We start from the raw sequence: 12,995 nt of genomic DNA, 5'->3' as shown, positions 1-12,995 counted from the left end.
GTAAAATGCAAATAAATTGTTCAAAAGAACATGTGAAAATGCAAAGACTTTTAAGAAAAAGAACGTAAATTGCATTGATTGAACATAAATTGGTACACAGGTTCATACATTGCAACTTGTGACTCGTTTCTCGCTTCCATACGGATACTTTGAGTGTAAGTTTTGTATGATTGGATTGTGACACTTTTCCTTAGGAAAAACTACTATTTATACAAATAAAAATAACTACCTAAATTCGAATTCAAGCCTATAACTACAGAAAAACTAACAAGTCTTATCCGTCTAATTTGAATTTCGAACGCGCCTTTTTGGAGATGTATGTTGCTTGCCCTTATCCAAAATAACCGTCCCTCGATAGATTTCGTCTGTCAAACTGAAGACGTGCTCCCAGCAAGTCCAACTTCGATAAAACTTGAGAACAGTTCTTTGTTTCTTCGATGATAAGGTCAACTCTCCTTTGATTGCATTTAATACCATATTAAATGACAACCTTAAAAATATAGGCTAACAACACCCCAACAATAGGTGTAGGTATGAAGCCAATCACGTGCTCCCATCCTTGTATTCCGAAAGTTTGAACGTACCGATTCCCCAACCGTTCATTCCTGGGGTGAGCGTTCCGTTCACAACACCCCAGCAATCCTTAACCAATGCATCCATGATGGCCTTAAGGCAACAGATGGATGAAGTCAATCATGAAATGGCTAATCTGGTGACACAACAGATGGGTGCAGTGATTAATCCTTTGATTCGAGACACGAATAATAGTTACCAAGCACTGTCTGCCCAGATGGAGCAGATAGCCAATTTCTTTGGCGCTCCTGCCGCACATAGGCCTGTGAACCGAAACCCGAACGTTGGTTCGGTAGAAAATCCTGCAGTTAGTCAGAATAATCAAGTGCCTGAAACCCAAACCCAACCACCAAGGTTACAACAGCCAGTTCAGGAGGAACCAGAAAGAGTACCAGTAGTGGCCAATAGGCACCAAGACGCAGACCAAGTGGTCATGCAAGCCCGTCGAAACAATTACGAGGGCCACAACAATATAGCTAATGTTGTTGAGGCTTTGTTAGCCCCGAATGGTTTTAATATGGGTTTACATAGGCCCAATTTTGTGTCGGCTTTGTCTGAATATGTCTTAGAAACTGAATTACCAAGAAATTGGAAAGTCCCCAAATTCACTAAGTTTGTCGGGGAAACCAATGAATCGACAGTCGAACACATTGCCCGATACCTTATGGAGGCAGGTGAAATGACAAACAATGAGAATTTGAAATTAAAATATTTTCCAAGTTCTCTAACCAAGAATGCCTTCACTTGGTTTACAACTTTGCCTCCACATTCCATCTTCAGTTGGAATCAATTGGAAAAACTTTCCATGAGCAATTCTACATGGGCCAGTCTAAAATTAGTCTGAAGGAACTAGCCAGCGTTCGACGAAAAACACATGAATCAATCCACGATTATCTAAATAGGTTTTGTCTTCTTAAGGCTAGGTGCTTTACTTCAGTACCAGAACATGAATTGGTCGAAATGGCCGCTGGTGGCATTGACTATTCCGTTCAAAAGAAGTTAGACAATCAATACCTTCGAGATATGGCGCAGTTAGCAGACAGAGTCCGACAACTCGAGAGACTTAAGGCTGAGAAAGCCCGGACGAATAGATTCCCTAAAAAGGAAAAAGTTGCCTATGTAGATGCAGGGGACAGTGACCCTGAATTCGATTGGGGGTCAGATACTCTCGAAGATAACGAAATAAATTTAGCAGAATTAAAGGATGGACACCTTATATATGCAAACTGCTAAGGCCATCAAATGGAAAAAATCCTGAAGAACCTAAAAATGACAAGTATCCTCCTAAAACGTATACTTTCGATGTTACTAAATGTGAGGAAATCTTCGATCTCTTAGTTGCTGATGGCATAATCTTAGTGCCAAAAAACATGAAACTACCTCCTTTAGAACAGAGGAAAAAGAGAGGATTTTGTAAATTCCATGGTTTTTTGGGTCATAATTTATCTCGTTGCACTCGTTTCAGGGATTCTGTGCATAAGGCTCTCGATGAGGTGAGACTAAAGTTCGGGGACAAGGCTAATCAGCCGACGCAAGTAGACGCATATTCCTCAAAAAGGGCTGACTCCATGTACGCTGATGTTGTTGCCATAAACATGGTAGATATTTCTGAGGATTTTGAGATTGAACCTTCTCCCTCGATGCTTGAGTCCAAAGAAAACCCACAGAACGACGTGGAGATGGTTGTTGAGGACCATCAGTACGAAAACGCAACGGTTACTGGAGACCAGTTTGCTGAAAAAATAAGAGTGGCATATCCTAAAGATGAGGAAGACTTGGTTGATTTCCTTAACAGGTGCAAGATATCCAACACCAATGCCATGCTTTGCCCCAGATGTAGCGCAATCTTCGACAAAGAGGCTGCAAAATCTGTTGAAGGATTTCGACCACAGGCCAAGCGCAAAGGAGGATGGGTTGATAACCAACCAAAATTTGGTTTCAACAAACGAGGTATTCCTTATAAGATGAAAACCACAGAGCGAAATCCAGGCAAGAATCATAGGAAGACCTTCAATCCTTCTGCAACAGCTCCCACAGACACTTGGGTTTTCTCTGGAGGCAGGAAATCGGGTTATTCTACACCACCAACCAAATGGGTGAAGAGGATAGCCACAACACCTCATCAGAGAGAGGCATGGAATCCCAATCAGTATGCCTATAAGAACAATTACAAGGGTAAAAACCCTATGACAAATACACAGTGGCGAAGATACCAACGCCAGAAAAAGGCAGGCGCCTTGAAGGATATCACTAATGTTGACAAAGGGAAAAAGAAGCGGGAGGTTGTTTTCGAAATGGTCAAAAGACCAGCCACTGAAAGAATATTTCCCCCATTGCCAACTTTGAAAGAAGACTTTCCAAAAGAGGATGAAGAGATGACTTCAAATTTCTCTGAGTCTGACCCAAGTCTCGATATAGTGTGCAATGTTGTGTCGGTGTTGCCAGTTGAATATGATGTACCCTCTGAAGTAAATGAAGTGGAGAGTGATTTCACTAAGAAGATGGCTATACACAAGCCATTGTGCTATTATGTTATGAACAATGGTTGTGTCGAGGATCAACATGCAGTGTTTGAGAGGCCTGATATCTCAATGATGCACCATCTTAAGCCTTTGTTTATTCAGGCCAAGATAAATGGCGTAGGAGTTAATAAAGTGTTGGTAGATGGAGGTGCCACTGTCAACTTGATCCCCAAATCTTTCTTAGGGAAAATTAGACTTGTTGATTCTGACTTAGTTCTCATCAACTATGAAGGGACAACCGAAAACTCCCTTGGGGCTGTCGAAGTCGATTTAATAGTTGGAAGTGTCAAAGAACAACTACATTCATGGTAGTCCCATCCAAGGCTAACTTCAATGTGTTATTGGGTAGAGAATGGATCCATGGTGTGGTGGCAGTGCCTTCTACTGTGCATCAAAGGATTGCTATATGGCGGGAAGATGGCCTAGTAGAGAACGTAGAGGCCGATCAAAGTTATTTCATGGCTGAAGTAAACACTATCACTAGGAAGAACTTCGATAAGCAACTTGCAATCATTTCTCCGGTTCTTTCCTTGGGCCCCAAATATGTAGTCTCAGAATATGAAATGTACACCATGAGACTGCATCCAGATGGTTTTGTGTGGGAAAGAGAACTAATGGATCATGATTACCTAATGGTTAGTCATGAGGAGACCCCCCTAGAGGAAAAAGATATGCTCAGAACAAGAGCTTCAGCATACAGGAAGGTTACTGAGGACCTCACTTCAGGATCAACTAAAGTATGCAATCTCACCAATTGGGTGGGATATCAAAAAAAAAATATAATCCATGATTAAGCCCTATTTTTGGGACAAGATTACGGCCTATGTGGCCGAAACCCAATTAACTACGGCCAGAGAGGCCGAAATGGTGTCAGAAGTGGGATTTCAACCCACGCCCTCTCTCGAAGAGGTGATTGAAACTTCAATTAAGTAACACCAGAGAGGCCGAAATGCTGCAAGAAGAGGTGATTGAAACTCCAGTAGAAGATTCTGCTAGGGACCTCGTCGACGACCAGAAATTGGATTGCATCTATGATGATGAACCTTTGGGTTTTGAGGAAGATCCCATGGGCTCTACTGTTAAGATGAAGGCACAGGACCCTCTTGAAGAAGTAGATCTGGGGGATGGTTCTGTCAAGAAACCAACTTATATTAGCGCCAAAATTCCTAAAGAGTTCAAAGATCAAATTGTGGAACTCCTAAAGGGATATAAGGACTGTTTTGCTTGGGATTGCAACGAAATGCCCGGTCTAAGTCTAAAAGTGGTAGAACTAAAACTGCCAATTCGAACGGACAAGAAACCAGTAAAGCAGATTCCTAGAAGATTTGCCCCACAAATTTTGCCAAAGATTAAAGAGGAGATCGAAAGACTCTTGAAATGTGGTTTCATCAGACCAGCCAAGTATGTAGATTGGTTAGCAAATGTAGTGCCTGTTAAAAAGAAAAATGGGACTATAAGAGTCTGCATTGACTTTAGAGATTTAAATCTCGCTACCCCCAAAGATGAATATGTTGGAGTAAGCCCTAATATCCAATCAATATTGATTGGGTTTGGCTTTGTATCATGATATTGACATAAATATATATTGTGAATATATATAATAATAAGGCATTTCTTTATTGATTTTGTTATGTTTCAAAATAATCAAGTCCCTAGAATAGATAGTTCATGTAATGGAATATTAAGTGTGACTTAATCATGAGATTACATTACGTAAAGAACGATATTCTTAAACATATCCATAGTCAAGCTTTAATATGAATTGGGATAATAATAAAGCATAAAGACTATTATGTATGTAGACTGATGACCGCATCTCATGGGTCATTGATATTGAGATATTAAGTCTATACATAGGTATAAATATTAGGAGTAATATTTATACTGGATTGACCCACCGTGAGAATACAACATAGTATGTTATGAAAATGTCATAATATATTCTCACAATGATAATAATGTATATCGCTCTTAGACCTGAAACCACTATGATCCCTAGATGTGGACTCAAGTGCTTTGTTGCCATTTTAACGTTGTCTGTAAAAGGATAACCACAACGTTGGTTGATGGGTACTTGATGAATCATGCTGAGGGACATGAGTGTCCTAGATGGGATTTGTCCCTCCTCATAAACAGGAGATATATCTTTAGGCCTCTTGATGAAATATGACTGTAAAATTGCATGGCCATGCCGAACTAAGTCAATATAAGATATTGGACTTATTCGTTATTCAGTATATTTCGGAATCAAGGAATATAAACATTGATCTATACAAGGATGACAATATCTATGTCTTGGGATCAATAAAGATATCGAGACAAAGGAGTAAGTGTACACATGAGTATTATCATGGAAAGGTTTCGTCAGATCACTTGACATTCTTGTCACTTGGGTAGCAATGATGTGTTGCTAGATACCGCTCATTGTTTATAATATTAAATATTAGATTTAATATTATTGCCAACGTGACTAGAACCTATAGGGTCACACACAAAGAACAGTCAAAAGAGAAATATATAAGTTTGACTTATATAAGGGGTGCGTTTAGTAAATAACGCTAATTAGTTAGCAAAATTACTAAACTCGTTATTGGGCTTACTAAAGCCCAATAGTAACTTCTGACTTGCAGAGCACACTAGATGTTCTATAAATAGAACTCTAGTGCTGAAGTTTTAGGTTACACGTTTTGGAGCAACCCTTCTTCTCTGCACTTCCGATTCATTGGCTAGCACCGAGTTTTGGAGGAGCACTGTTCGTGTGGACTTGCTAGAGGCTATGCTGCTTGCTTGGCTGTGATCGAGATTCCAGTTTCCAGTTTCCCACGTTCAGATTCCAAACTTCGAGGTAACAATCGAATCACTGATTCATGTTTGAATTTCGTAATGATCCAAGGAAAGAAAATCGAAATTATTCCGCTGCTTCTACTCCATTCTTCTATTCGATTTTCCTTCAGTGGTATCAGAGCCAATTACGATACCATGAATCGAATTGCTTTGTTACTACTTTATGTTTTAATATGATTAAACATTTTGAATCGGAATTAAATAATAAAGAGAATTAAAATTGGCATTGTATCATGTTTTCTGTGCATGGCTTTTCGATTTGTTTGATGTTTCAGAAACCGTTTCTGGTGAAGTATCGACATATCGATTATACATATCGACGGGAACATGATTGGAAACAAATCAAATTAGATTATCTTTTAAAATTGTTTTAAGAGATAATAATATTTTCGCAAATATTTGATTTGCTAATATTTTGATATTCTATAAGGAATTAATTTGGAATGCAAATCCGTTAATAAAATAGAATATTAAGTGTTAATATTTTATTATTTAAATTTAAATATTAATTAAAATTGATTGATCAATACCATATATGTGATATATGATTTTAATACAACATCATTATATGTGATATATTGATGATATCATTCGTTCAATAGGTTTTATATAATTGATTGTGAATTTGTAGTCAACTCGTGAGATTGAGCTTCGAATACCGATTCTGGTGAAGCATCAAAGATCCGGTTGTCCATACTGAACAAACAATTGTTAAAACTATTGATGTTTGATTGTTGTATTAGGATACCTAATTATACAAGCGTTGTATTATTATGGTTGTATCATTCGATCAATTGTTTTCAAAGAGATTGTTGTGAATTTGAACAATTCGTGAGAGTGAGCTTCAATATCCGAATCTGGTGAAGCATCATAGATCCGGTTGTTCATGCTAAACAAACAATCCTTGAAAATATTTATGTTTAATTAATTTATTTAATTGGAGAAAGGTAGTAAATTTAAAAGATCATGATTTTGAAAGAGTTTCAATATCAGATATGATTTTTGAATTTGGTAATAAAATATTTGCTTAATTTTAGCCCTGTAATTTGTTTTGGAAACAAATTGATTGCCTAAATAAAGCAGATTTAATTATAATAATTATTGAGTGTCAATATTACTATAATTAAGTAAATAAAAAATTCTACCTTTTGGATTGTTTTTCAAAAGTTGTTTGAAAGGTAATAAACGATCCTAAATTGATAGTTAATTTAAAAGATCATGATTTGAAATAGTTTCAATGTCATATATGATCTCTTGAAATTATTTAATCGATTTGCATGACTTTAACTTGATTTGTTTATAATTTAAAAGAATCATGATTTGAAAGAGTTTCAATATCATATATGATCTTTTGGATTTGATCATAATATTTGCCGAAACGATTTGGATGTTCATAAACGTGTCAAGTGTTGATGCGAAATACGAAATCTAGAATATTTTTTGGAACACAATCTGAGATATTTTGGTATGCAATCTAATATATTTTAGTACTTGATCTGAAATATATTTTGGTACATAATATAATATATTTTGGTACTCAATAAAATATATTTTGGTACATAATATGAGATATTTTTGTACTTAATATAATATATTTTTGTACTCAATATAATATATTTTAGTACTCAATTAAACCCCCAGCTAATCTGCGTAGTGTGATCATATGTCAAATTTTAATTTAATTTATTTAATTATAAGGTATAATTAATAATAATAAAAGTGTGTTTGTTATTATTATCATGTGAATGATTATGGCCCTAGTCCTTTTATTTTATTTCTTTTGGATATTAAAATACGACCTGCGTGTCGTGCCTTTCTCTTATATCTCTATTGTACATTCTCTTCTCATCCACTCCCTCGTATGTAAAACGAGTTTCTTTCATATGTAATGTAAATAGAATGCAAAGAAGTAATAGGGCTCATGACGTTAGGATAGTCCTGGAGGTCAAGCTTGGAGAAGCAAGGTCGTTTCTAGGATTAGTTTAGATTCTCTCATTGGCTTGAGAGAGTCATAGCGTTAGGATGGCCATAATCATGTCACTTTTATTATTGTATAATCGTTATGCATGTTATGATTGGAGTGCGAATATATATGGTATATAAGCCGTGGTGAGGTGAGATCAAACTTAATAAAAATCCTTCAATTAAAAATATTAAGTTTAATGCTTTCCAAAAGTTTAACACCCTTCAAGACTAATATCGAAATGTGTAGGTTTCGCCTCCGCGAGGTGCACTTTCTATACTAGTAAGTTGCGGTGCGGTAATCCAATTTACCCAAGTGTTATTCTTTTGGGTTTAACTTAACTAAATTAATTTTAATAAGATTAAAATAAATTTAGAAGCAATGTTTGGGAACATCTATATGATAGATTAGAGTAAGGAGTTATTCACTCAAATGATTTGAAAGTTGTATGAGATACAATTGGAAGGAGTTCCTACCTAAATAACTGAGTTTTGAGTACAGCCCCCGTTGACTTAAAGCAAGGTGAAATATGGATTTCAACCCACTAGAAAATCTTCCAATGAGATTTTCCGATTCAAATGTTGAAGGTCATTTGTTTTGAGTAAAATAGTGGGAGCGTATTTAATTAAAGACCTATTTAAATATGTTTTAAATCATGATACATTTATTTTATTTATTTTCTGTATTTAGAATTTCTTTAGCATATAAATTTTAGGGTTAATTATGTTTCTAGTCCCTATAAAATAGCGACCTTGTGAGTTTAGTCCTTACTTAATTTTAATAGCATTTTTAGTCCCTAATTTTGTTTTTCTGCACTGAGTATTAGTCCCTACTCAATTCAAATTTGTTTAATTTATGCTTAAACTCTTAAATTTTTGAACAATTTTTTGCAGACATGTTTAGAACATTACTAAAAGTTCCTCCGCAAAAAATTATCGCAAAATTTGATTTCTACATCCTGATTTTATTACTTTTTATCTTTAACTTTTGTTGTTTTAAAAAATTCATATTTAATTCATTTCATGTCAGAAAATTCTAAATTTTAGTAAACGAACCTTTCATAGTGTTCTAATCTTGTCTTAAAAAAATTGTTCAAAAATTTAAGAGTTTAATGATAATTAATCAAACTTTGTTTTAGCAGGGACTAAAATTATAAGTAAATTTTTTTTATAGGGACTAAAAATGCTATTAAAATTAAGTAAGGACTAAATTTACAAGGTCGCTATTTTATAGAGACTAGAAACATAATTAACCCTAAATTTTATTATACTGTTAAAAGTTCTTATGAAGAACAAAATTTTCAGAAAAGAGTTTCTGAATTGGTACAAAAGTTAAGAATTGTTTTTAAGAATGAGAAAAACTGTATATTCTCGAGCAGTTATTTCCTAGCAACTTTCTATGTCTATATTTGAAAAACAACGCTTATCAGAAGGTCAAATGAGTAGATATAGGATATCTCATAGTGGTAACGACGATGGAGAATGATATGATCATTCAACCTCAATGTTATATGGATAAGAATAAAATTCAAATTCTGTTTTTCTACCTTTGAAAGGTTAAACACGGTTGCAAAAGGGGAAGCAATTATTTCAAAAGTTGAAAAACAAAAATTGCTCGTAGTTTTGAAAGGGTCAAAATATAAGAAAGAAGTAAGACTTCTTATTTACCCATATAGTTATAGAAAGTTAAATTTCTACTTCTTCATCATAAGTATATGATACTTGATGATTAATCTCATATTTGTTGAAATATAGAGAGTTTTAAAGAAGCAGAACATTAACTATAAGTGAAGTTCACCTACGTCTGGAATGGAACAAATTGTTTCATTGACTATAAGAGCTTATGCTTGGACTTAAACTTAACTTGATATGGAACCAAATAATTGTTATTAAATTCCATATAAAATAGAAACATTAAATCATAAATCTTGTATTGACAAGAGAAGGATTATGCAGTTGAATGATAGACAAATATTGTCTTATTGTCCTAATAATGTTTTCTATACAATGTGCTGATCAAGTAATGGATTTGAGTTCCATGATCTTGATAAGCTAGTCTATAACATATGAGAAAATGATCAAATGAGATTTGAACCTTTTGTATATCATTGGCATCACTGTTTAGTACAAACAAGTGTGATTCACATTTCCAAAATCCATGGATATGGACTATTGGACTCATTTGGTTTTATATCATTTGAAGGATGTGAGTTCCACCTTTCAAAATAGATTAGTATACCGGTAAAGGTGAAAAGGACACATAATCTATTTGAGTTGATATACATATGAGATGTATATGGAGCACTAAACATATTTGCTGGATATTTTATTTCTCTTACTTCATCTAACATTACTAATTAATAGTATATGAGAAAAGTGTATTTGACACGATTCAAGAAAACTTTGAAATTGTTCAAAGATTTTAACAATGAAGTAAAAGGAATAAGTTTGAAAAGTATAAAGACTATACGAGTAAGTCATGATGGTAAATGCTTAATTAATGAGTATAATGATTATTTATATCGCTTCATGTTTGACATGACTCGATCTAAAATAGTTTGATTATAACTCAATGACTCTTGAAATTAATTAAATTACAGTTATTTTTCACCCACAACAAAGTTCCAATTAAGTAATCATAAAGACACCATATTAGATATGGAGGTAAGAGTACCTAGTTTTGACTTTATGATAATTTCAGGTTATATGGTTTATTAGATAAACTAAACTTCGAATTTAATGAATGTATAATTGTGTAACTATCCTTAGGAAACGAAAGGATATTATTTTTACATCTTCTTCTTTGACAAAATTTGTTTGTCGCTAGAACTGGAGTATTCCTTTTCAAGGAGTATGTCTCTACAGGAGCCAGTGGGAGTGATGTAGAACTTGAATTAAGTCAAGTAACACAAAATACACATCTCTCTAAGAATGGAACACGAGTTGATTCAACAAAGGGTTGTTGTTAAATCATCAGTTTGAGTAGCACAAGATCTAAATGGCTTGAACTTTGAGAAGTGGCTATATGACATGGGATCTTATAAAGAATCTATGTACACAAACCATATATGGATATTGGAATGTGATTTTTCTTTTAGAAAACTGACATGGATGGTATTATGAATACCTTTAAGATGTGATTGATTGTAGAAGGTTTCATGCAACTCGTGATGCAAATCATGACGAAACTATTACATCATCATAATGCTTAAATCTAACGATCCCACTTGTCATTATTGTATAATGCAAATTCTAGGAGATGGACAACGATGTTGCATTCTATAATTAGAATGACCTTGTATATGTATTTGACATATATGTAGGGTTTCGTTAATCCAAAGGATGCTAGAAAGGTATATATATTACAAAATTCATGTATGAACTGGAGCAAGCTTCTTGAAGTTGAATTATTTGTTTTATTAGTGAAGTTTTATGAAAAACTTTGATTAATAAAAATCTTGTGCACACAAGGAGAATAGTGGGAGCATTGATATTAGTTTGGTGGAGTATGTGGATGACATACTAGTCACGAAAACAATTTATCTACACATGTGAGACATGGTTAGAAAATTATTTCAATATGTACCAAAATTGATTGTAGTGTTCGACACTAGAATACTTTCAAGAATATCCATGGATGTCTTAAAGGACTAAGGATTGTTTCTTGAACACGGATTAAAGGAACATTGTAAGGAAGTTACAATGATGCTGACTTTAATATCGGTGTACAGTATATCCAAATCGCAATTTGGAATAAATGCTATGCTTGGATATCAACTATGAAATTTGTAAAAGTACAAGCTTCAAATAGTTGTTGTTTCTATTACAGATGTCAAATATATATGATTTGGATTGTTTAGCTCATAACTGAGAGAAACCATGTGTCTCTTGCGTTGCGGATTCCATTGATCCCGTTTGAGGTGAAATTGGTTTAATCTTGCGAGCAATGAATACTTGATCTCACCAATAATCCAAATGTATACTTTGACACTTCAATTTCTTTTCGATGGAAGATCGAAAGTGGAAATTGAAAGAAGTGTAACCTACCAACATAGGAAAGAGTTCCTTATCTACTAGAATAGTATCATGCCCAGGGTGTGCTTGATGCTAACACTTGATCAATATATATTGAGTTAATATTTGATTGGCTTTTAGTGCTAGTGGGAGATTGTTGGAGTAAGCCCTAATATCCAATCAATATTGATTGGGTTTAGCTTTGTATCATGATATTGATATAAATATATATTGTGAATATATATAATAATAAGGCATTTCTTTATTGATTTTGTTATGTTTCAAAATAATAAAGTCCCTAGAATAGATAGTTCATGTAATGGAATATTAAGTGTGACTTAATCATGAGATTACATTACGTAAAGAACGCTATTCTTAAACATATCCATAGTCAAGCTTTAATATGAATTGGGATAATAATAAAGCATAAAGACTATTATGTATGTAGACTGATGACCGCATCTCATGGGTCATTGATATTGAGATATTAAGTCTATACATAGGTATAAATATTAGGAGTAATATTTATACTGGATTGACCCACCGTGAGAATACAACATAGTATGTTATGAAAATGTCATAAGATATTCTCACAATGATAATAATGTATATCGCTCTTAGACCTGAAACCACTATGATCCCTAGATGTGGACTCAAGTGCTTTGTTGCCATTCTAACGTTGTCTGTAAAAGGATAACCATAACGTTGGTTGATGGGTACTTGATGAATCATGCTGAGGGACATGAGTGTCCTAGATGGGATTTGTCCCTCCTCATAAACAGGAGATATATCTTTAGGCCTCTTGATGAAATATGACTGTAAAATTGCATGGCCATGCCGAACTAAGTCAATATAAGATATTGGACTTATTTGTTATTCAGTATATTTCGAAATAAAGGAATATAAACATTGATCTATACAAGGGTGACAATATCTATGTCTTGGGATCAATAAAGATATCGAGACAAAGGAGTAAGTGTACACATGAGTATTATCATGGAAAGGTTTCGTCAGATCACTTGACATTCTTGTCACTTGGGTAGCAATGATGTGTTGCTAGATACCGCTCATTGTTTATAA

The 12,995-nt window shown here is 34.3% G+C and overlaps 1 protein-coding gene across 1 annotated transcript; it reads left to right on the top strand.

Annotated features, from left to right (window-relative positions):
• The first annotated feature begins 661 nt into the window (after nt 1-661).
• LOC146954998 (uncharacterized) lies at nt 662-1,417 on the top strand. The gene has a single exon (XM_085747231.1). The coding sequence runs from the start codon at nt 662-664 to the stop codon at nt 1,415-1,417; it is 756 nt and encodes a 251-aa protein (XP_085603357.1).
• The last annotated feature ends 11,578 nt before the right edge of the window (nt 1,418-12,995 follow it).

The sequence above is a fragment of the Medicago sativa genome, chromosome 1, assembly GCF_051527215.1.
Source record: "Medicago sativa cultivar Bolivia chromosome 1, Bolivia_mono, whole genome shotgun sequence".
In the NCBI taxonomy this organism is placed as follows: Eukaryota; Viridiplantae; Streptophyta; class Magnoliopsida; order Fabales; family Fabaceae; genus Medicago; species Medicago sativa.
Note: the sequence above shows the minus strand (reverse complement) of the source record. Positions and strands in the feature narration are given on the sequence as shown.